This window comes from Nannospalax galili, unplaced genomic scaffold (assembly GCF_000622305.1).
Source record: "Nannospalax galili isolate Female #2095 unplaced genomic scaffold, S.galili_v1.0 scaffold218, whole genome shotgun sequence".
In the NCBI taxonomy this organism is placed as follows: Eukaryota; Metazoa; Chordata; class Mammalia; order Rodentia; family Spalacidae; genus Nannospalax; species Nannospalax galili.
In genome coordinates this window covers 535,666-556,917 of record NW_008343207.1, presented here as the reverse complement: position 1 = coordinate 556,917, position 21,252 = coordinate 535,666, and the positions used below count along the sequence as shown (strand labels likewise).

Here is a 21,252-nt window from a genome sequence, read left to right as displayed (position 1 = left end):
TTCCTGCTTGAGCTCCTGCCCTGGATTTCCTTGATGACTGACTATAATGTAAACTGAAATAACCCTTTTCTCCCCAAGTTGGCTTTCGTCATGGTGTTTATCACAGCAATAGAAAGCAAACTAAGACTGTTCTTGGAGTTTTTTGTTTTGTTTTGTTTTTTGTTTTTTTCCTGAGACAAGAGTCTTCCTATATCCTATTCCAGATGGCCTGGAACTCACACTGTAGATGAGGCTGGCCTTGATGTTACAAAGATCCACTGGCCTCTGCCTCCTGATTAATGGAATTAAAGGTGTTTGTGTTCTTACTGTTTTGAGACCAGATCTTGCCATGTAGCCTAGGCTGGCCTCAAATTTGCAATCCTCCTGCATCAGTATTGGGATGACAGGTGTATAGCCCGTGCTTCGCTGAGTCTGTGCTGCTGTGGAGCTCATCCAAGTGGACCACGGCAGTGCACCATGTGCATGCAGTGCACACGGAGGCCAGAAGAGGCCATCAGATCCCCTGGAGCTGGAGTTACAGATGGTTGTTAGCCACCATGTGGGTGCTAGGAATGGAACCCAGGTCCCCTGCAAGAGCAGCCAGTGCTCTTAACCACTGAGCCATCACACCAGCCTGAAAATATAGGAATTATTGAGTCAACTGGTCTATGCATTTATTTATTTATAGTGCATGTATGTGTATGTGAGTGTGGTGTGTGTAGGCATGAGAGGTAGCAACGTGAGGGTATACTCACTTGGCCACATGTGGCGTTTTCTGTGAGTGCTGGGATCTGAACTTTGGTCATGCTTGCACAGCAAATGCTTCTACCCACTGAGCATGTCTCCAGCTCTGTGCCTATTTAAAACTTAACTGAGATACCATTTGTGCACTTGTGCATGTATCCATTAACAGCACAGAGAAGTATCCTGCACCAAACATGCATGTGGTGGGCTGTAGGTCTAGAGATGGGTTCTTCTAGCCCCTAGACACTTCTTCAGCTCCCCCAACATCACCACTCTCCTGGTCTCTAGCTCCAGCCATTAGTTTTACCTCTGTACTTCGTGTGCAATTTTGGCTTCTTGAACATTTTTTTAAAGTATTCATTTATTTGTGTGTGTGTGCGTGTGTGTGTGTGTGTGTGTGTGTTCCTGCGGTGGCATGTGCTTGGAAGTCAGAGGATATCTTAGGATTCGGCTTCTTGCAGTTCTGTCCCTACCTGCTATTTCTTCATAGGAGATGCACACCACCACATCTGGCTTTTTATGTGGGTTCAGGGATTCAACTCAAGTCCCTCAGGCTTGTGCTGCAAGCACTTCTACCTGCTGAGTCTTCTCCCTAGCCCTCCTGCACATTTTCAGTGTCAGGTGATGTGACTAAGTTGTCCTGCAGGTGTTTGAGGCTCCACCCTAGATCTCCCATGACTTGTGCCTTGCAACGTTTTGACCTGGACAGATGTCTGTCTCCTGCAAATTCAAGAGTCCACTGGGTTCCTCTGTTCTGGGCCCTACCTTTGTGTCCTTTGGCATTCTGTTGAGAAGTTGGCCTTTTGTTTTTACTGAGGATTTCATTTGTTCTATTTGCAGTAAAGTATTTTGAGCAAAATAATTGGCACTTTTCCATTTTTTTCTCACACCGATATTTCAGCAGCTTTATTGAGGTTTGTTGAGGGGACGCCTCCACAGACTGTACTGTGTGTGAGCTGACAAATGAGGCATGGGCACTCATGACACCACCAGCAACATGATGCTTCTGCTTTCAAATTTTCTCCCTTTATTTATTGTGTATATGTGTGTGGGCGTGTGCCACAGTGTGTGTGTGTATAGGTCAGAGGACAGCTTTTAGGATTCAGGTTTCTCCTTTACTGTGTGGGTCCTAGGAGCCCAAATCAGGTCATCTGTTTGGTGGTAAGAGCTTTTACCTACTCAGCAATCTTTTTTTTTTTTTTTGGTTTTTTTGAAACAGGGTCTCCCTGTAGCCCCAGCTGTCCTGGAACTCACTATGTAGACCAGGCTGGCCTCGAACTCACAGAGATCCACCTGCCTCTGCCTCCCAAGTGCTGGGATTAAAGGTGTGCGCCACCACGCCCTGCCCTACTCAGCAATCTTTATTGACTTCTGTATGTGTGTGTGTGTGTGTATGTATGTGTGTCTGTGTGTGTGGTGTTACTGTTGTTTGAGACAGAGCCTCATGTTTCCCAGGATGGCCTTGAACTCACAGAGGTCCACCTGCCTCTGCCTCCCAAGTGCTGGGATTAAAGGTGTGCGCCACCACGCCCTGCCCTACTCAGCAATCTTTTTTTTTTTTTTGGTTTTGTGGAGACGGGGCCTCCCTGTACCCCCAGCTGTCCTGGAACTCACTATGTAGACCAGGCTGGCCTCGAACTCACAGAGATCCCCCTGCCTCTGCCTCCCAAGTGCTGGGATTAAAGGTGTGCGCCACCACGCCCTGCCCTACTCAGCAATCTTTTTTTTTTTTTTGGTTTTGTGGAGACGGGGCCTCCCTGTACCCCCAGCTGTCCTGGAACTCACTATGTAGACCAGGCTGGCCTCGAACTCACAGAGATCCCCCTGCCTCTGCCTCCCAAGTGCTGGGACTACAGGCGTGCACCACCACACCCAGTTTCCTTCCCTCTGTTCTTAAAGCCTCTTTTATCCCTTTTGTAGGTCCTTTTCTTGGTTTTGCTGTTTTATTTTGTTTTATTAGATTTACTTATGTGTATTTTATGTGTTTTGTTTCCTTGTATGTAAGTGCACCTGTGTCATGCAGTGCCTGCAGAGGCCAAAAGAGGGTGTTGTATCCCCTGGAACTGGAGGCACAGAAGGTTGTTAGCTGCCATATGGGTGTTGGGAACTCAATCTATGTCCTGCAAGAGCAGCCAATACTCTTAACCACTAAGCCATCTTTCCAGCCCCAGCTTTTTTTGTTTGTTTGTTTTTGTTTTTGTTTTTTTTTTTGAGACAGGATCTCATGTAGCCCAGGCTGGCCTCAAAATTTTCGATGTGGCTGAGGATGTCCTGTAAAAAGATTCTTTTGTTTATTATTTTGTGTATGTGTATGGTGTGTGTGTGTGTGTGTGTGTGTGCACATATACACGACAGCATTGATGTGGTCAGAAGACAACTTTGTGGAGTTAGCTCTCCTTCCACCTTTTTTGTGGGTTCTGGGGATTCAACTCAGGTTTGAGCAGCAAGTGCGTTTACTTACCTCTGACCTTGAACTTTTTTTTTTTTTTTTTTGAGACAGGGTTCCCTGCAGCCTCAACTGGCCTGGAACTTGCTACATAGATCTTACAGAGATCTGCCTGCTTCTGTCTCCCCAGTGCTGGCATTAAAGGTGTGAACCACTTCTCTTGACTGACCTTGAACTTCTAATCTTCCTGCCTCCACCTTCTCAGTTCTAGGATTACCCACCATGCTTGGCTTTTTTTTTTTTTTTCCTTAAAGATTTGTTTATTTTATTTTTTCAGTTTATTTATTTTTAAATTTTTATGTGTGTGCATGTTTTGTTTGCATGTAGGTAAGTGCACCCATGTCGTGCAATGCCTGAGGAGGTCAGAAGAGGCTGTCGGATCCCCTGGGACTGGAGTTACGGACAGTTGTTAGCTGCCATGTGGTTGCTGGGATTCGAACCCCAGTTTTCTGCAAGAACAACCAGTGTTCTTAACCACTGAGCCATCTCTCTAGCCCTAGATTTGTTTATTTTAAAAAATATTTTGTTTATTATTTTTATCCTATGTGTATGAGTGTTTGCCTGCATGTAGGTAGATGCACCTGTGTCATGCAATGCCTGTAGATATCAGAAGAGGGCATTGGAGCCCCTGGAACTGGAGGTATGGACGGGAATCAAACCCAGGTCCTCTGGAAGATCAGCCAGTGCTCCCAACCACTGAGCCATCTCTCCAGCCCCAAGATTTATTTATTTACTTTTTTGCTTTTTTTCTTGAGACAGAATCTCCTTGTAGCTCCAGCTGGCCTGGAACTCACTATGTAGACCAGGCTGGCCTTGAGATTTATTTATTTTTGTTTTATGTATATGAGTGTTTGCCTGTGTATATGTATGTACACCAAATGTGTGCAGTGCCTGAGGAGCCCAGAAGAGGGCATTGGATTCCTGGAACTAGAGTTACAGGTGGATGTAAGCTACTTGATATGGGTGCTGGGTACTGAACTTGGGTCCACTGCAAGAGCAGCCTGTGCTCTTAACTGCTGAGTCATCTCTCCAGCTCCTGGCTTTTTTTTTTTTTTTTTAAGACAAGGTCTCATGTAGCCCTTTTGTGCTGTTTTTGAAATAGTCTCTTACTGTCTTGCAGCAATCCTCTGTTTCAGCCTCCCGGGCACTTGATTCCAGGTGTGTTCTCCCATGTCTGGCTGCTTTTTATCTTCGCTCCTCTCCCATCTCCCTATGCTTTCCTTTCCATCTGTTTTGTTTGGTGGTGACACCCCTACTCCTGGGTCAGTGTACTCCATCCCTGTGTTGGCTGCCCACATGGTCACCATACCATATTGCTATCCTTTGTTTGCCCCAGGTCCCCTGAACTGACAAGTCTGGAGTCCTGATGCAAGACAGCTCTCTTACCCAGTCTCTCTTGGTTCTGTCAGTGGGCCTTGGACATCAGTGTCACTCACCAGAAGCCCAGTCCTCCACTGGGTTGTTGGAACATGGGAATACAGAGTCTCACAATTCTGGGGCAGGAAGTCTGAGGTCAAGGGTCGGGTGGGATGGTAGGCTTGTCTTCTCCTGAACCCCAGTCTAGGCTTGCAGGTGGCTGTTTTCTCCCTCTGAACTCATGTGGTCATTCTTTGTGTGTCCATGACATAAGCTCTTATTTTTTGCAACACTGGGGATGGAACCCAGGACCTTGTGTGCAGGCTAGGTAAGCACTCTACCACTGAGCTCTTTTTATTTTGAGACAGGGTCTCATTAAGCTGCCCTGGGTAGCCTTGGACTCATTTTGTAGTCCAGGCAGACCTTGAGTTTACAGTCCTGCCTCAGCCTCCCAAATAGCTGAGAGGACAGGGCTATGTCCCCAGGCCCTGCTCTGTCCTACTGTCTTATAAAGACCCCAGTCCTATTAGACTTGGCTCACCTTAGTGGTCTTGTAGCTAAATCACCTCTTTAAAAACTCTGTCTCCAAAGTAGTTCCATGCTGGGGACTAGGGGCTCCTTTTGGGACACAGCTGAGCCCATATCATTCCCATAGAGCACTTGAATCTCCTTCCAGGTGGGACAGGTGTCAAGCTGCCATAGAGCAGCCTATGCAAGTCATGCTGGAAGGATCAGTGTTCTGCAGCTGAGTGGCTGAAAGGGCAGAGACTGGGACCTGATGCATCCTCTCCTGTCCGGTCACTTTGCAGCCTGAGAACAGCCTGAGAAAGAACCTCTGGCTCAGATTCACCTGCCTTGCAGGGTGCCCAGCCCTGCCGCAAGTTTTGAGCACCTGTTACAGACTTGGGTGCTGTGGAGTGTGGCATTCTGTTTGTCCTGAGGCCATGCCTCTGTCTTGGCCTGGAGCATCTGCTTGCTACCCTGGCACTCACAGGTCCGACTGAACAACCACAGCAGCTCTTGGGCATCAGCCATTTGCTGTGGGCCAGGTGCTCTGCTGTGCTAAGCCTCTTCAGGTTCTGTCATTGAATCCTCTCCTGGTCCCATTTTCCAGCTGGGCAAACCAAGGCTGGAAGGCCCAGTATGAGTCATAAAATACCAGCTTCTGCACACTGGTCTTCCCTCTCTCCCTCCCTCCTCTCTCTCCCTCCCTCCCTTACTCCCTTCCCTCCCTCCCTTTTTCCCTCCCTTCTCTCCCTTCCTCCCTCTCTCCTTCCCTCCTTCCTTCCCTCCCTCCTTCTTCTCCACTTTCCTTCTTCCCATCCTACCTCCCTTCCTTTTCTTTCTTTTTTGAGACAGGATCTCACTATGTAGCACTGGTTGGCCTCCAACTCAGAGGTCCACCTGTCTCTGCCTCCTAAGTGCTGTGATTAAAGGTATGGGCCACTATGCTTGGCCCTTTTTTTTTTTTTTAGGTTTATTTTTACTTATGTGTGTCTGTGTGGGGGTATGTACATGTGAGTGCAGGTGCCTATGGAGTCCAGAAAAGGATATCAGATCCCCTGGACCTGGAACTACAGGCAGTTATGAGCTGCCTGATGTGGGTGGTGGTAACTGACTCAGGTTCTCTGGAAGAGAAGCAAGCACCAATGAGCCATCTCTCCAGCCTTCTCCCCCCCTTTTATTATTTTGGTATGTTTTATTTATTAATTTTTATTTTCTGTGTATGAATGTATTGCCTGCATGTGTGTAAGTGCACCTGTGTCATGCAGTGCCCATGGAAGCCAGAAGAGGGTGTTGGATACCCTAGAACTGAAGTTATAGGGGGTCATTAGCAACCATGTGGGTGCTGGGAATCGAACTCAAGTCCTCTGCAAGAGCAGTCAGTGCTCTTAACTGCTGAGCCATCTCTCCAGCCACTCTTTTGGTGTTTTGAGACAGGATTTCATAATAGACCAGGCTGGCCTTTGAATTCCTGATCTTCCTGCCTCCACCTCCCACATGCTGGAATTACAGATGTGCACCACCATAATTGCTCTACTGTCCTTTTCTCACAAAGCCTATTGCTGTGTAGCCCGGGGTTGCTTTGTACTCATGGTCTTCCTGTCCCAGCCTCCTGAGTGCTGGGCTCACAGGCATGTGTCACCGTACCAAGCTTAAAGAATTCTGAAAGGATAGATGGAATATGGTGTTTCAGGAAAGTGGAGTCTGTTGTATAATAAAGAGGTGGGCAATAGGCTTGTGCTGGGATGTGGATGGTGCAGATGTTGTTTATTTGTATATTTTTTATTTTATTTTGTTAATTAATTAATTTTATTTTATGGACTTTTTGAGGACTCCCTGTAATCCCAGCTGACCTGGAACTCACTATGTACCAGGCTGGCCTTGAACTCACTGGGATCCTCCTGCCTCTGCCTCCCAAGTACTGTGATCAAAGGTGTATACCACCACGCCCGGCCTGTATGTTTATGGAGATAGGGTCTCATGTAGCCCAGGCTGGCCTCAAATGCTATAGAGCTAAGGATAAACTTGAACTTCTGATCCTCCAGCCTCTACTCCCCAAGTGCTGGGATCACAGTTGTGCTCCAGTGTATCCATTTTATGGCAGATGTTATTTAGAGTGAAAGAAGCTAGCAGTGGAGAGTCCTATCCTGTTGGACTGTTGTAATGGTGAAATATGCAGAGTGGGTGACAACCGCAGGGTCTGCAGGGTGGGGAGATGGGGGGGTGCCAGTTTCTTTGGAGGCAATGAAAAATGTCCTAAAATTATAATATTGTGGTGGTTGTAGCACAACCTTGTGAATACTAAGGATGTACACTTCATGATACTTAGTTTCATGTTATTAAGGGCTTTAGGGAAAAGAATTCTAACCAAATCAGTGCCAGCATATCAACTCCAGGTGCTTCTGCAGCCCCTGGGGACCCCTTGACCCCCTGTGTATGCTACTCTGTTGGGCCTTCTCAGTTCCAACCATGTGTCTGTGCCTGTGTTTGTTGGTTCCTTCTTTGTCCTTCCTTCTGTCCTTTTTTTTTTTTTTGTATTGAGGATGGAACCCTGTTTCACTAGTTTTTGAACTTTTTTTTTTTTGGCTGTTTGAGACAAGGTCTCCCTGTAGCCTCAGCTGGCCTGGAACTTGTTATGTAGACCAGGCTGGCCTTGAACTCAAAGTGATCTACTTGCCTCTGCCTCCCAAGTGCTGGGATTAAAGGCTTGCGCCACCACACCTGGCTACCAGTTTTTGAACTTTATACATGGGTATAATGCTTACCCTTTTTTCCTGTCATTTATCTTTCATTCATCTTTCTCTCTGCTGCTGATGAAAACTGTTGTGAGGTGCTTCACCAGAGAAGACCACTAAGACAAAGTTTTGCCGAATGAAAGTTGTTACTGGCTAGGGCTACTACAAGTGTGTAGCCCGGAGCCATCTCTAGGGTAAGTTTTTATACAGAGAAACCATAACCAGGGATGAAAGGTTTAAGTTCCCAGGCTTATAGTTGGATAGCCCCCTTAACAATTTCTATTCTAATAAGCAACAATTACTATTTTGCAGAAGCAAGCCAAGTATAACCTACAGAAGCCATAAATCAGCAGATAGCAGGTGCGCTCCAGGACACTCTGACCTGTTTCCAAGATAACCAGGGTCTAATTGATATGTGTTCCCATACCCTGAGCCTGATAATTTCAGAGATTAGAGTCAGCCTAAACTTTAACATGGTGTAGCTATGGTCAAGAAGGTGCCCTATTTCAAAACAAGACTCACTCTTCTTGCGGTTGTGAAATAGCATTCCCCTCCTGTGTCTCTGTCACACATGTCTGGGTTTTTGTAAGTCAGGATTCTCCAGAGGAAAAGAATGATACAGGGGGATTTATCTGATCAGCTCAGGTGACTGAGACAGATTGGGGCCCTTTCCCTGGGGCACTGAGCAAGAGCAAGTGTTAAATACTGTTAAAGCATCATTACAGTCTAAAAATCTCTTCCTGACCAGTTCTCTTAAGTTTCCCTTCTGATGCTCAATCTCTTGTAGATAAGCAAAGATGTGGGGATGATGACTCCCTAATTGGCAGCTGCTGGACACTCCCTGGCTACCCAGGCTGCCTTGAGCAAAAGGTCTGTCAGTCATTAAACCAATCTGACTACCATTAGGCCAGCACCAGCCATCCTGAACATTCTGTGGTGCTTTGAGGAAACCACATAGTGATCACAGCTCCTGCAGGCGTAGCCCCTGCCAGGACTCTTTCAAACAGTCTGCACTGGGTTCTTTGCTATCACAAGCCTCAGGGAACTCTACATGACTGCAACCATTTCCTCCCAGGCCAGGGAGAAACACTTCCCCTGGTGGCCTAGCAGAGGGACTGCTGTGATTGGGGCTAAACAGACCAGCTGTGATTGGTGCAAACACAAACCTTCATTTGCATATGAAGGGCTGCTGTGATTAGTGCAAACACCCTTTGCCTATAGAAGGAGGTGGATCTGCTCCTGAACTGTGCCAGCTGTTGACACTGGTGTACTAGTAAGAGGCATCCGAACAGTTGGAGGGATTTGAATGGCCAAGGTCCGAAGAAGAGTAGCCCAGACGTGGAGAGAAGGCAAGAAATGGGCAGAGAGCTGAGGCTGAAGGAATGTGAAGAACCAGAGAAGAGGCACTGCAGACCTTGGTCACTGAAGAGTCCCCAAGAACTACTGCGCCTTTAGACAAGACACCCCAGAGGATGAGCACTGTAATACTGGCTGTTGTCCAGGGCTGAGGAATCCCAACGTCCTGGGCTTGCATAGGTGGACGAGAGCTGAGGGTCTTTTTATCAGAGGCATGTGTGAGAGCTGTGGCACTAGGGGGCGCCACCTGTTCCTGCGCCTGCCTGCTGCTATTAAACACTGAAGGTATAAAAGCTGCCAAAGAGCAGCACCTGCAGAACTTTCCTCACTCACCCAGTTTCTAACGCTATGGAGCAAAAGCCCCAGTCAGCTGATTGGTAAAGGGATCAGAAGCTGTTATCAGTTACTTTACACATTACAGTAGCAAAATACCTGATAAAATCAACTTAATGAAGGAAAGGTTTCTTTTGACTCACAGTTTTATGGTTCAGCCTATCGAGACAGGAAAGACATGGTGGCAGGAACATGAGGCTGCTGGTCATGTTGCATCCACAGTCAGGAAGCAGGTGAATGATGGCTCAGCCTGAGGTCTTCCCACCTCAGTTAGCCAAATCTAAGTGATCCCTTACAAGCATACCAGAGGCTAGTCTCTTCAGGTATTCTAGAGCCTGTTAGGTCACAGTGCTAACCATCACACTGTAGACTGGAGAGCTGGGATCCCGTAGCTGTTTAGTCCACAGTGTTAGAAGCTTCGCAACAAGGGGACACAGTCTGAAGTGGAAGCCTGGAAGCCCCTGGATGGTCCCAGCAGAAAAGGCCATGTACACTGGAGAATGTGTTTGTGTGTGTGTGTGCATGCGCAAACACGCACACACTACTGTGCGAAGTTCACTCTTCCTCTGCTGCTCCATGGGTGGCTCTCTCCTGGCCAGTAGCTGATTGGATAGAGCCATCATGTTCATGGTGTGTTTTCTCCACCCAGTTTCCTGACCCACGTGCCCATCACCTCTAGAAACGCCCTCACAGAGACACCCAGAAGAATGCTTATTTTCTAGGTGTCCCTCAGTCTAGTCAGGTCTACACTGGCACTCTATGTGGACATTCGCGGGTGTTCATAGTCCTTAGCCCTAAGTATGTGTCAGAGCTGCTGGAAGGCTGAGAACAGCTGCAATTCACTGCTTGGAACCTGGATCACTCAGTACAGGAGGCCTGGGGGCGGGGTGCTGGGAATCTGCATCCTGATGCACTTTCAATGTGGTCATGCTGAGGCTGTGGTCCAGGACCTAGCCCTGAGGACTGTGATGGTGGGTGCTGCTGCAGAGCGGGTTTTTGTGGATTGTCTTCCTGGCTGTGATTCTGATTTACACTGTTTTGCTCCCTGGGGTCCCCTCTCCCTGTGTCCACCAGAGAGGAGGCTGTCCCCATTTTTCTTTTTGTGTTCCCTTCTGGCATTTTGCATATGAGATGTGTTGTATATTTTGTAAGCCTTCCCCCCAACTCAAACTGTAGTAATAGGTACTTGAAGGGGATACTAGAGATGAATCCAAGACCTCATGCATGCCAAGCAATCTGTCTACCACTGAACTACATGCCCCCCCCCTTTCCTTCCTTCTTAGACAATGTTTCACATGTCCTAGGCTGGCCCTGAACTTAACAGTGTAGCTGACGATGACCTTGAACTCCTGATCCTCCTGCTTCCACTTCCTTCCCCAGTGCTGGGATTACAGGGGGTGCCACCATACCCAGTTTTTATGGTGCTGGGGTTTGAGCCCAGGGGTTTGTGCATGTTGGGCAAGCATGACCAAATGCCTTACATCCTAGCCCTGGTTTAGAGCTCATGCAAGATGTACATAGCGTCACATATTCAAAGAACAGGTGAATCAGGCAGTGTCTCATATTCTTGTTTTTCTGGCCCACAGGCTCTTCGGAATCATCTAGAAAGCTAATGAACCCTCAAGGCCCAAGTTTGATAACTGGTCTCAAACTTTAGAGTTGCTTCCTTGGAGAGCCAGCTTCCCTGTAAAGCAAGTTGGGGTTAGCAAGTCTTTAAAAATGAGAGGTCAGGGGCTAGAGAGATGGCTCAGAGGTTAAGAGCACTGACTGTTCTTGCAGAGGACCTGGGTTCAATTCCCAGCACCCACATGGCTTCTAACAACTGCCCATAACTCCAATTCCAGGGCATTCAGCACCCTCTATTGATCTCCGTTATTGCATGACATGGGTGCACTTACAACATGCAGGCAATACACTCATGCATATAAATAAAATATTTAAAGATAAATTAAAAAATGAGAGGCCAGGCAGAGGAAGCAGACACCTTTACCAAGAAACAGCGGAAAGTCCATAGGAGAAATGGCAAGTGTAGTGTAGCCACTTTGTGGGTCTTGTCCCTCTTCTCAGAGATGTGTCTCCCCTTCATAAACGAGGCGTTGTGTGCTGCTGCTAAGGAAAAGTTCTATTCTCATAATCGTACTGTATTCAAGCTTAGGCCATTTGACGTTTCCTCTGGTTCTACTTACTAGGTAGAGATCTTGAAATGCAGTCCCGAGATGTTTTACTACTCAGTGATGGTTTCATTACTCTGATGTTTTCACTACCCTGAGATGTTTTATTACTCTGTAATATCTTAAAGCTCTGTGATGTTTTCCACTCACTATGCCTAACTACTGATAACAATGCCAAACTAAGAAAATGGAAAGTTTACCAAATGATTTAATGAGGCACCTGGTCCAATTAGTCTAAGAAAAATGTAGATCAAACAGATACCTGCCAGTGATATCTGTTTATGTAAACTACAGTGACGATTTGACCTGTTCCTAGCCCAATTAGCCTGACCTAGCTGTAGATCAAAAGGCAGCATTGTCCACGCCTGGCTTATCTACTTTGTAAGTATAACTGGGTGAACTCAGGAGGAAATTTTTCCTCAGATGACATTGCCCATCATGAAAAGAGACATAGGGCCCAGGTGCCAGTCATAAAATGACAATGCAAAAAGGCCCATGTAACCCCCATTTCTGCTTCTGTTTTGGACCCAGAAAACCTTGAAACCTTTGTTGCTAATTCAGGGACCACATGCATGGGAAAAAATAAACACACTTTCCGACTCGCCCCTAAATGAATGCTTGATCTCTTAGCTATATAAACAATTTTTTCTGTAACACTGCTCCATTCTACATAGTAGTGAACTGGCTGTCAGTTCATGCTAAGCTGATGTTCATTTTCTGGCTGTAGACTGCTCATGAGGTATCAGCAGCTCCTGATTTTTCTGTTGAGATATCAGCTCTTGAGCCCACAGTTTTCTGCTTGACCTGATTGGGAAGACATCAGTGTGTTGGCCAATTTCCTATTGACTGTTTTCTCCTTCCTGCAGTTTGTGATGAAGCTGACTGAGCGGTTTGTGCAGGGAGTGGATATGTTGGTGGAAGCTTTATGGAAAGTTTGGATGGAACTCTTGGATGTCCTTGGACTTGATGGTAAGTATGGAGACAGTCATACAAGGTATTGTTTATGGGATGTAGATGCCCGCTGCAGTGTCCATTCCTGAAAAACTGAAATCAGAATAGGGGGCTCTTAGCTTATATGTTAGCTCAAGAATGCTTTCACTGCCCTCATGAGACTCTATTGCATTTGAAGTTGACACAACGTTTATGTATGATCAAGCAGTACAAAACACAGGAATTCTCCCATCATATTGGTGATGAAACAGCACAGTGCACCTAAGGCTATGGCACTAGCCCAGTAATAGACCTTCTTTGATGTATGCAGAAACATAAAGAGGGTGGGCAGACGACCTGTCCTGGTATTCCAGCAACAGTTGTCTGATGGGTCCACTTCCAGATTCTCCCCTCCTCCAGCCTCCGCATCAACAGTCTAAAGAACTCTGTTAACTCTTAATGAGCAGAGTGCTTTTGTCGTTAAGGGACAAGGGGGTTGGCTACAATGAGTTGCTGATTTTGGTTTTTGTTTGACACTGTCTCACTGTATAGCCCAGGCTGGCCTCACTCTTGGTCCTCTAGCTTCAGCCTTCTGAGTGCTGAATAATAGGCTTGTGCCACCATGCCTGGCTTAGATACTGATTTTTTTCCTACAGTGATTCGCACAGTGGGTATCCATGCCTCCAGGGGAGGGTACATGAGAAGGCTGAGGGGTGGGGTCCCATGGTTAGAAAGGAACATTTTTACCTTTAATAGTTGTATGACCATGTGGTCCATGAATGTGTGATTTCTTGGGTACTATGTTGAAGAAGGTACAAGTGGGTCATGGTGACTCCAGACACCCCAGGCAAACTCTGTGGTGCTCTGGTTACTGGGATTCCTTGATCCTGGATTTGAGTGGGCCCTGCACTTAATGACTCTTGTCTTTGTTAGAAGTGGGAAAAAAATAAGTGGGAAATTTGGACCTGACTCTAAAGACAGAGAAGGTGGTGAAGATAGGTGGAGGCAAAGCCTGTAGTGATGAAGGTCATGGACCATGCATGGACCACTTGGAGAAGCTGAGAGAGGCAGGAAGTATGTGCTGGAGAGCCCTCATACAGGTGCATTCCCAGCTGTGCTTTCTCACAACCAAAGACTGAATCAAAGTCTGCAGAGGGAAAAGGTGCATAGGGAGGAATCAGAAGACCAAACATAAGCTTCCTGAAGGGGACCTAGATCTTAGACTTCTGGCCTCTGAACTTGCAAGAGGGTGAAATCTGAAAATGGGTTCAACCCTCTAACATGGAACCTTTCAGAATCTCTCTCAGTCCCTGCTTTTCAGGGACTTGAGCTGGATCTTCTGACCCCAAGCTGAACAGGTAGGGCCTTCATGTTGACAGTGTTGTCAGCCCTTGGCCACCAAACCTGCTTCCAGCCTTGAATCATGAATTAAAGCTCTGAAAGGCCTCAGACCAGGTTGTGCTGCCTCACTGCTCAGGCGGAGGACTCCTGGAGAGCAGTGTGACCCTCTGAGAGGATGCTATGCAGCCTGCAGCCTTTGGGGACTGCTAACAGTTCTCCCTGGGATCAGGCTGAGTCAACACATCACCAAACAGTGCAACTGCGTGCAATCCTGTGAGGCTACCCCAGCTGTCACCTGTGCCAGGATTATGCAAGTTTGGGTTTCCATCCCTGGGCTCACTAGCCTGCAGAGACAAACCTGATTACAAGGAATTACATGCAGCCTGGACTCGAAAACTGCAGAGCAAGAAAGAGACAGGATGTCAAGCACCACTGAGGAGCCTTGGGCCCCTGCTTGCATTCAGCTGAAAGCAGCTGGTGTGGAGTGAAGATGAAAGACCTTGCTTCTGTGTCGTAGGTTTTCCCCTTTGATTTGATAGGCTTCAGGGTACCCAAAGGCCTTTGGGAATTGTGCCACATGTTCAGAACCTAGAGTGTGTGGAATGCTTTGCCAGAAGCCATAATCGGAGGTGGCTCTAGGTTTCTGAGCACAGTTGACTAAGTTCTTTCCTCATTGTTTTTTGGGGTGAAGGTTAAGATGGAGACTCTTTTGCCCAGAGCAGTGTAATAGAAATGGGATTTGAGTCACACAGAAGGTTTCTAATAGTCATGTTAAAGTGAAAAGAACTTGGTGAAATTAATTTTATTTTTTGTTTTGCTCTTTTTTTGCTGTTTTGTTTTTGATACAGCGTCTCACATAGCTCAGGCTGACGTCAGATTCACTTTGTAGACAAGGATGATCTTGAACTCTTTATCATCCTGCCTCAGCTTCCCAAGTGCTGGGATTACAGGTGTGAGTTGCCAGACCCAGCTCAAAAGGGCTGAGGAGAGAACAAGATTGGTAAAGGACATGAGTTCGAGATGTATGTAATTGTAATCCCAACACTGGGAAGGCAAAGACAGGTGGATCCCTGGGGCTCACTGGCTAGCTAACCTAGTCTACTTGGTGTGCTCCAGGCCAGTGAGTGAGACCTTGTCTCAAAAAACAAGGTAGACATCTGAGGAATCACAGCTGAGATTGTCCTTTGGCCTCTATACACCTACACACATGTGCATGCACACCTATACTCACACACACAAGATGTATATCCACACCCACATATGAACACATACAAAAGGCATTTTAAAGTCATGACATAAGCAGTCCCAAAGGATTGCCTATGCCTCCTCAGCTAGTTTGTTGGCTCAGGGAAGGCTTGCATTAGTTCCTTGGGTTGTGGAGCGGTCTTTGAGTGCAGCCCTTGAGCTGAGCTGCTCCACCTGCTTGCAGAGAGCAGGACCCTGTGGGAATAACTGGCCCTGTCCTCTTTCTGTCTCACAGTGTCCAACCTGTCGCAGTACTTCAGCCCAGCCTCCGTGTCTAGCAGCCCAACCCGGGCCCTGGTGCTGGTCGGCGTTGTCCTGTTGGCATACTGGTTCTTGTCTCTGACCTTGGGTTTTACCTTCAGCCTCCTGCACCTGGTGTTTGGTCGCTTCTTCTGGCTGGTGAGAGTCACCCTGTTTTCCATGTCCTGTGTGTACATCCTCCATAAGTACGAAGGTGAGCCAGAGCATGCAGTGCTGCCGCTGTGCCTCGTAGTGGCCATCTACTTCATGACGGGGCCCATGGGTGTCTACTGGCGCAACAGCCCCAGCAACCCGGTCAGCCCCAGTGTGGAGGAGAAGCTCGAACACCTGGAGAATCAGGTGAGACTGCTCAACATCCGCCTCAACAGGGTGTTGGAGAACCTGGACAGCTCCAAGGACAAGTGAAGGTCAACTGCCTGGCTGGGTCCCCGGGCACCAGCTTTCGATCTCAGAAGGCAGATAAAGGGGAAAACAGCAACTCTACCAAACCCCAAACTTCCTCACCGAACCCCAAACCCTCCCAATAAAATGAGCACGAATGGGGTGCCTGCTGTTTCAGCCTCACGCCAACCTTGGGACCCATTGAAGAAGAAGGAAGAGATCCCTTATGTAGAACAATGTGAAAGTGTTGCTAGTGGGGAAAGAATATTTTTTAAACAAAGGATATAACCATATTAGCTGTACATTCAGAAATTTATCTGTGCATAGAACATAAAGTTGATTTTTTTCAAGCATTTAAATACATCTTTTGTAGGGTTTTTAAATAAAGACAGATTAAGTTGAGTTTATCAGAACTCTGAAGGGAGGAACATGCCAGCATGACGTTTTTAGGGAAGTTTTCAAGTGCCCAAGTTTGTTTTTGCAGTGGAGTGGCTGGTGGGTGAGGTGTATGCGCATTACCTTTGTACTTCCAAACTGAGCTTTATTTTATATCTCTTAGGGTTCCTGTCTTTAATGAATATTGTCACTTGTCATTGTGGGCAGTTGGGCTTCGGCATGGAACTCTTATTTCGGATCCTAGGGCCGCTATGAACACCCTCCCCCATCTGTTGTGTTTCTTGATGTCCATTTCTGGTTTTGTGGTGCTGGGGATGGAACCCAGACATATGTGGTTCTGGAGGAAAATACTTGTAGAAGCACTGGACTTTTTTTCCTTCTGTAATTTGATATATTTTAACCTACAGCATTTCCAGAAGGGAAGTGTAAGGACAGGGCTACAAAATGTCGGGGTTTGACGCTAAGAGTGGATCCTAGAGATCATTCCAGACTCCAGCAGAGTCCACTTCCCCTGTTTGCTAGCTAGGCCTGTATAGGAAAGTTGGACCCTGATGGTTTTTGCTTATTTTTTAAATTTGTTTTTAATTGACTTAGGACCACAGAAGAAAAAGAAACCATTCATGGCTAGTAACATTTTTCATTCTGTTGCTTCTAGAATATTCTTAGGTATAAGTGACCTTGAGGAGATAGTTTTTCCTAAAACTTTTACAATGACCTGTTAGGTGCTTTTTGTCTGCAGTCCAGGGCATCGGTATTTTAGGTGGTCTCTGAGGGCAGAGAGTTGGGCCAGGGGGAGCCTGGACAAAGTGTGGGCCAGAGGCTGGACTCTGAAAAGGAAGCTGACTGTTGCAGGATGTGGCCATGCAGGCTCCCTGGATCATCACCATCTCTGTGGTCCTCCCAATGTACCCTGGAGCCATTCAGTCCCATCAGCAGGTTGGTGGGAACACCATCAGCTCTGATGGGGACCCTGCTGGAATAGCCTAGCTGACGCCTACTGTGGTGCGGTGCGTCTGTGAAGTGCTGTTTTGATTGATCTGGAACACACATGCAGAGCTTTCAGAGGGCATTATCTGAAACTTCTGTTCCAGGCAGCTGGAATGAGAACCAAACTCTTCCTGTATTTGGTTTGCTTCCAGAGCCCACACTCGGGGCATTCTCTCTTGGCATTTGAGACACATACCTTCTGGCATGAGATATTCTGTATATGTCATTCAGATGCTGTAAAAGAATCCACTTTAGCTCAGGGTGTGAGTGGCTGGGCATAGTTATTGTCCTCTTTCTACATATCTGGCCATATCTTCTGGCAACAGAAGATTGCTTTGCAAATGTTAGCTGGGGGAGATGAGCTCTGTGTAAAGCTGAGTCCCCAGCCCTACCCTGGCTCCTTTTGCTGGTGGCCACTGAGGTGGCCACTCAGGTACCCAAGGTCAGGGTCTAGACAATCCACTGTGGCTGAGTGTGGTTATTCACACCTGCAGTCCTGGGGACAGAGGCAAAGGGATCATGAATTTTAGGCCAGCTTCGTCTACATAGCAAGTTCTTGGCTAACCAGGGCTTCGTAACAAGAACACCCTCCCCTCAAACAAAACAAAACAAAACACTCCATTCTTCCCTGGCTCCTGCATGAAACAGTAGGCTCCAGAGACAGGATTAGCTATCAATATAATTTGTAGTAAACAGATGAGGCACATGTATCCGGGTGCTGGTGGACTAAGACCACAAGTCTCCACTGAAAATGAGAGTAAAAATAGGCACTATTTTTCCAGTCTGGCCAAGTGTTGACTCTGAAACCAATTTTATAGTTTGATATATGCATGTACAAGATGCCTTCATTTTAACTTTTTTGACTTAATTTTTTTTTGAGACGGGCTCTCATGTATCCCAGACTGGCCTTGAACTTCCCCTGATCGTCCCGCTTCCACCTCCTGAATGCTTGGATGACAGGCGTGTGGCACCACTCCCAATGTGTGTAATGCTGGGGTTGAAGCCAGGGCCTCATGCCATGTTAGGAGAGCACTCTACCAACTGACCCATACCCCCAGATGTCACACCAAAGTAAGATATTACATGAAACTCTAATAGAAGTCTCTTGTTAGGTTTGAAATTTTCAAATGGTGTTTACATAAATCTTACCTTGTTTGGATGTGTTCTTAACCCCAAGTAGTTAAGGTTTGTTGTTTTTTCCTATCTCCAGTCCATGTAAGTGTGCAGCATATGGGCCTCCCCCTACTGTCTCTATTCTCTCTTTTGTATGTAGAAAGATGTATTTTTGTATTTTATCTTATGTCTTATCTTCAGGGCTGTGTGCAGCAATACATTGAATATTGTGGTAGAGAAACATTTTGATGGCAGCTACTGTGGATCTGATATGTTTAAGGGTCAGGGGCTAGTAAGATGCTCAGTGGGTTAAAGGCACTTACTGCCAAGCCTGTCAACCTGAGTCCAATCCCTGATACTCACATAGTGGAAGGAGGGAACCGACTCCCACAGGTTTTCCTCTGACCTCTGAACATGGGCTATGGTACCCCCCCCACAATAAATACATGTATAATTTTAAAATGTAAAATAATAGGGTCAGGGTTTTAACTATCTTAATCAGTGTTAATTTCCCAGTGTTTCTCATATGAAATACTCACTTTACCAAGAACAGAAGGTGAGGCAGGATCAGTTAATCACTAAAGTGCTGGGCTCAGGTGAGTGTGTTGGGGTTAGAGATTTTTGGTGGTGTTTTGGTTTTTTTAAGACAGGGATCTCACATAGCCTGGGTTGATCTCAACCAGGCTATGCAATTGGGGTTGACCTTGGACTCCTGTTCCTTCTGTCTCCACCTCTGAGTGCTGAGATTAGAACAGGCACCACCACGCTTGGTTTATGCAGTGCTAAGGACCAAACCCAGGGCCTGGTGCTTGCTGGGTGAGTACTCTACCAACTGAGCACACCCCAAACTTGGGTTAGTGTTTCTACAGTGACCTCCTTGGACATCTCCTGCCCTTTGGGTCCTTTTGTGGTGAGCCTCGGCCCTCTACCTCTTCCAGTAACAAAGTGCAGCTTAGAACTTCTTCACAGCTGGCCTTGTGACTGAGGGGCAACCTTGAGGGGTGGCTGCCATTGGAAGGTTTATAATACATGTCTTCAGAAACAAGACACAGCAGGCCACGTGGGTTATGAGCAGGGATGTGGGCTTGGGATGGCCTTTGTAACCACCAGAGAAGTGGCCAGGAGGTGACATCCTTCCTGGGTACTGAATGAGAACCTTGCAAGTGGGGCTTATGTTTGTGAGGGTTGTTTTTGTAGCCTACGGGGCTGCTGTGCAGGGCTGGTATGAATGGGGCTGCTGTGTAGGGCTGGTGTGAGTAGCTCTGCTCACTCTCCTGGGCCTGTGACTCAGCATGCTCACAGAGGGATTGGGAATAAAATGTCCAGGAACCCAGATGTGGTAACACACACTTACAGTCCTAGAACTCTGGTGGCTGAGGTAGGAGGGTGGTGAGTTCAAGGCTAGCCTAGGCTACATAGCATGACCTTATCTCAAAAACAAAAGTCCAAGAGTCAGTAGAGAAGCTAAAGACAGTTTCTGCAACTTGAGGCTGGTGGGCATCCTGAAGTGGCTCTTCTGTGTCCTTGCTGCTATGTTTTGAGACTGGGCCGCTCTCTAGCCTAGGCTGCCTTTGAACTCCTGAGCCTTCTGCCTCAGCTTCCTCAGTGCTGGGATCTCAGGCCAGCACGGATTCCTTGCTAGTCCCCTTTGATAAATAGCATCACCCCTAAGGGGTGACCACTCACTACTTCCCCAGTGGGTTTCTAATCGGTTTCTAAAAGGCAGTTCTTATTGTGCACCTCTAGTTACCAGGAATTTCCAAGGCTCTTGAGGTGTCACCTGCCCCTCCCAGCCTTTTTTATTTTCGGGTCCTGGGGGTGGAGCCCGGGCTGAACATGAGCTATTACACACACACACACACACACACACACACACACACACACACCTGCGCCCCCCCCCCCACATGCAAGCTGCTTTTCAAAATGTCCTAATGATCATTCTGCATTGTTTTTGTTTATGGCCATTTGAGTAGTTGGACTTTGGGCTCCTCACCTGTGAATCGTAGAATTATAGATATTTTGTGTGATATAATACAGTACCTTTAACAACTGGACAGCCAGTGATGTGTTCTGTTGTGTCAGCAAGCTTCAGCCTGTCACTTCCTTCTGTGTTTTTGCTCCTTTGGTGATTCCTTGACAGGAAGGACACCTGTGAGAATCCATTTTTCTCTCTTGGTGATGCAAGAAATTGTCATCCACACCATCTCCTAGACACCTGTGGTAGACAGTAGCATAACTGACCTGCCCCAATGTCTCTGCAGATTTCAGGCTTTTACTGTGTAGTGCCAGTTTCTTGTCCCCAAGTGTGATAAACCTCTACATATTGTGTAATTGAATTGATTTCTTGTGACGGTGATTATGTAATTAAAACCTCTTGAGGTAATTATTTCCCTGTTCTTAGCTGGAAATCACATTCCTTTTATCAATAGTATCTTCCTGGTTGAGTTTATATTTGTGTATCTACTTATGAATTTTTATATAGTATTTAGTTTGATACAATAGGAAGCCATTTGGTGTGAACGTAGTGGGGTATGTATGCGCGTGCGCTTTAGTTCATGAACCTTGGGAAGCTGAGTCCACAAATGTCTTCTATAGAAAATGCATCAGGCTTATATTTTATTGCAAAGTGATAAATACATTCCTCATTTATTAATCACTGGCTTTGGTATTAGAGACATTTGTAGATTGATTTCAGAACTGAATTAAAACATTGTGAAAATTACAGCTTAATAAATGTTTATTGTAATTTTCTTGTACAAACTTCTTGGATGTATGTTATCATTTAGGGGAAGAGCTTGTGGCACTTTCCTAATTAGAGATCTCTTTATTTTTTTAAACTATGTGTATATGTGGAGCTGGAGAGATGGCTCAGCAGTTAAGAGCTCTTGGTCTTGCAGAGGACCCAGGTTCAGTTCATAGCACCCACATCAAGCAGCTCACAGTTGCCTGTAACTCTAGCTCCAGGGGATCTTGA

At 46.6% G+C, this 21,252-nt stretch overlaps 1 protein-coding gene across 1 annotated transcript in view; it reads left to right on the top strand.

The window, feature by feature from the left end:
• Bri3bp (BRI3 binding protein) overlaps positions 1-21,024 on the top strand; it is a 30,835-nt gene extending 9,811 nt beyond the window's left edge. The window contains exons 2-3 of the mRNA XM_008839242.3: positions 12,491-12,593; positions 15,376-21,024. Coding sequence (XP_008837464.1) covers positions 12,491-12,593; positions 15,376-15,806 — 534 coding nt within the window. The 3' untranslated portion in view covers positions 15,807-21,024. The remainder of the gene's footprint in view (positions 1-12,490; positions 12,594-15,375) is intronic.
• Positions 21,025-21,252: the final 228 nt, after the last annotated feature.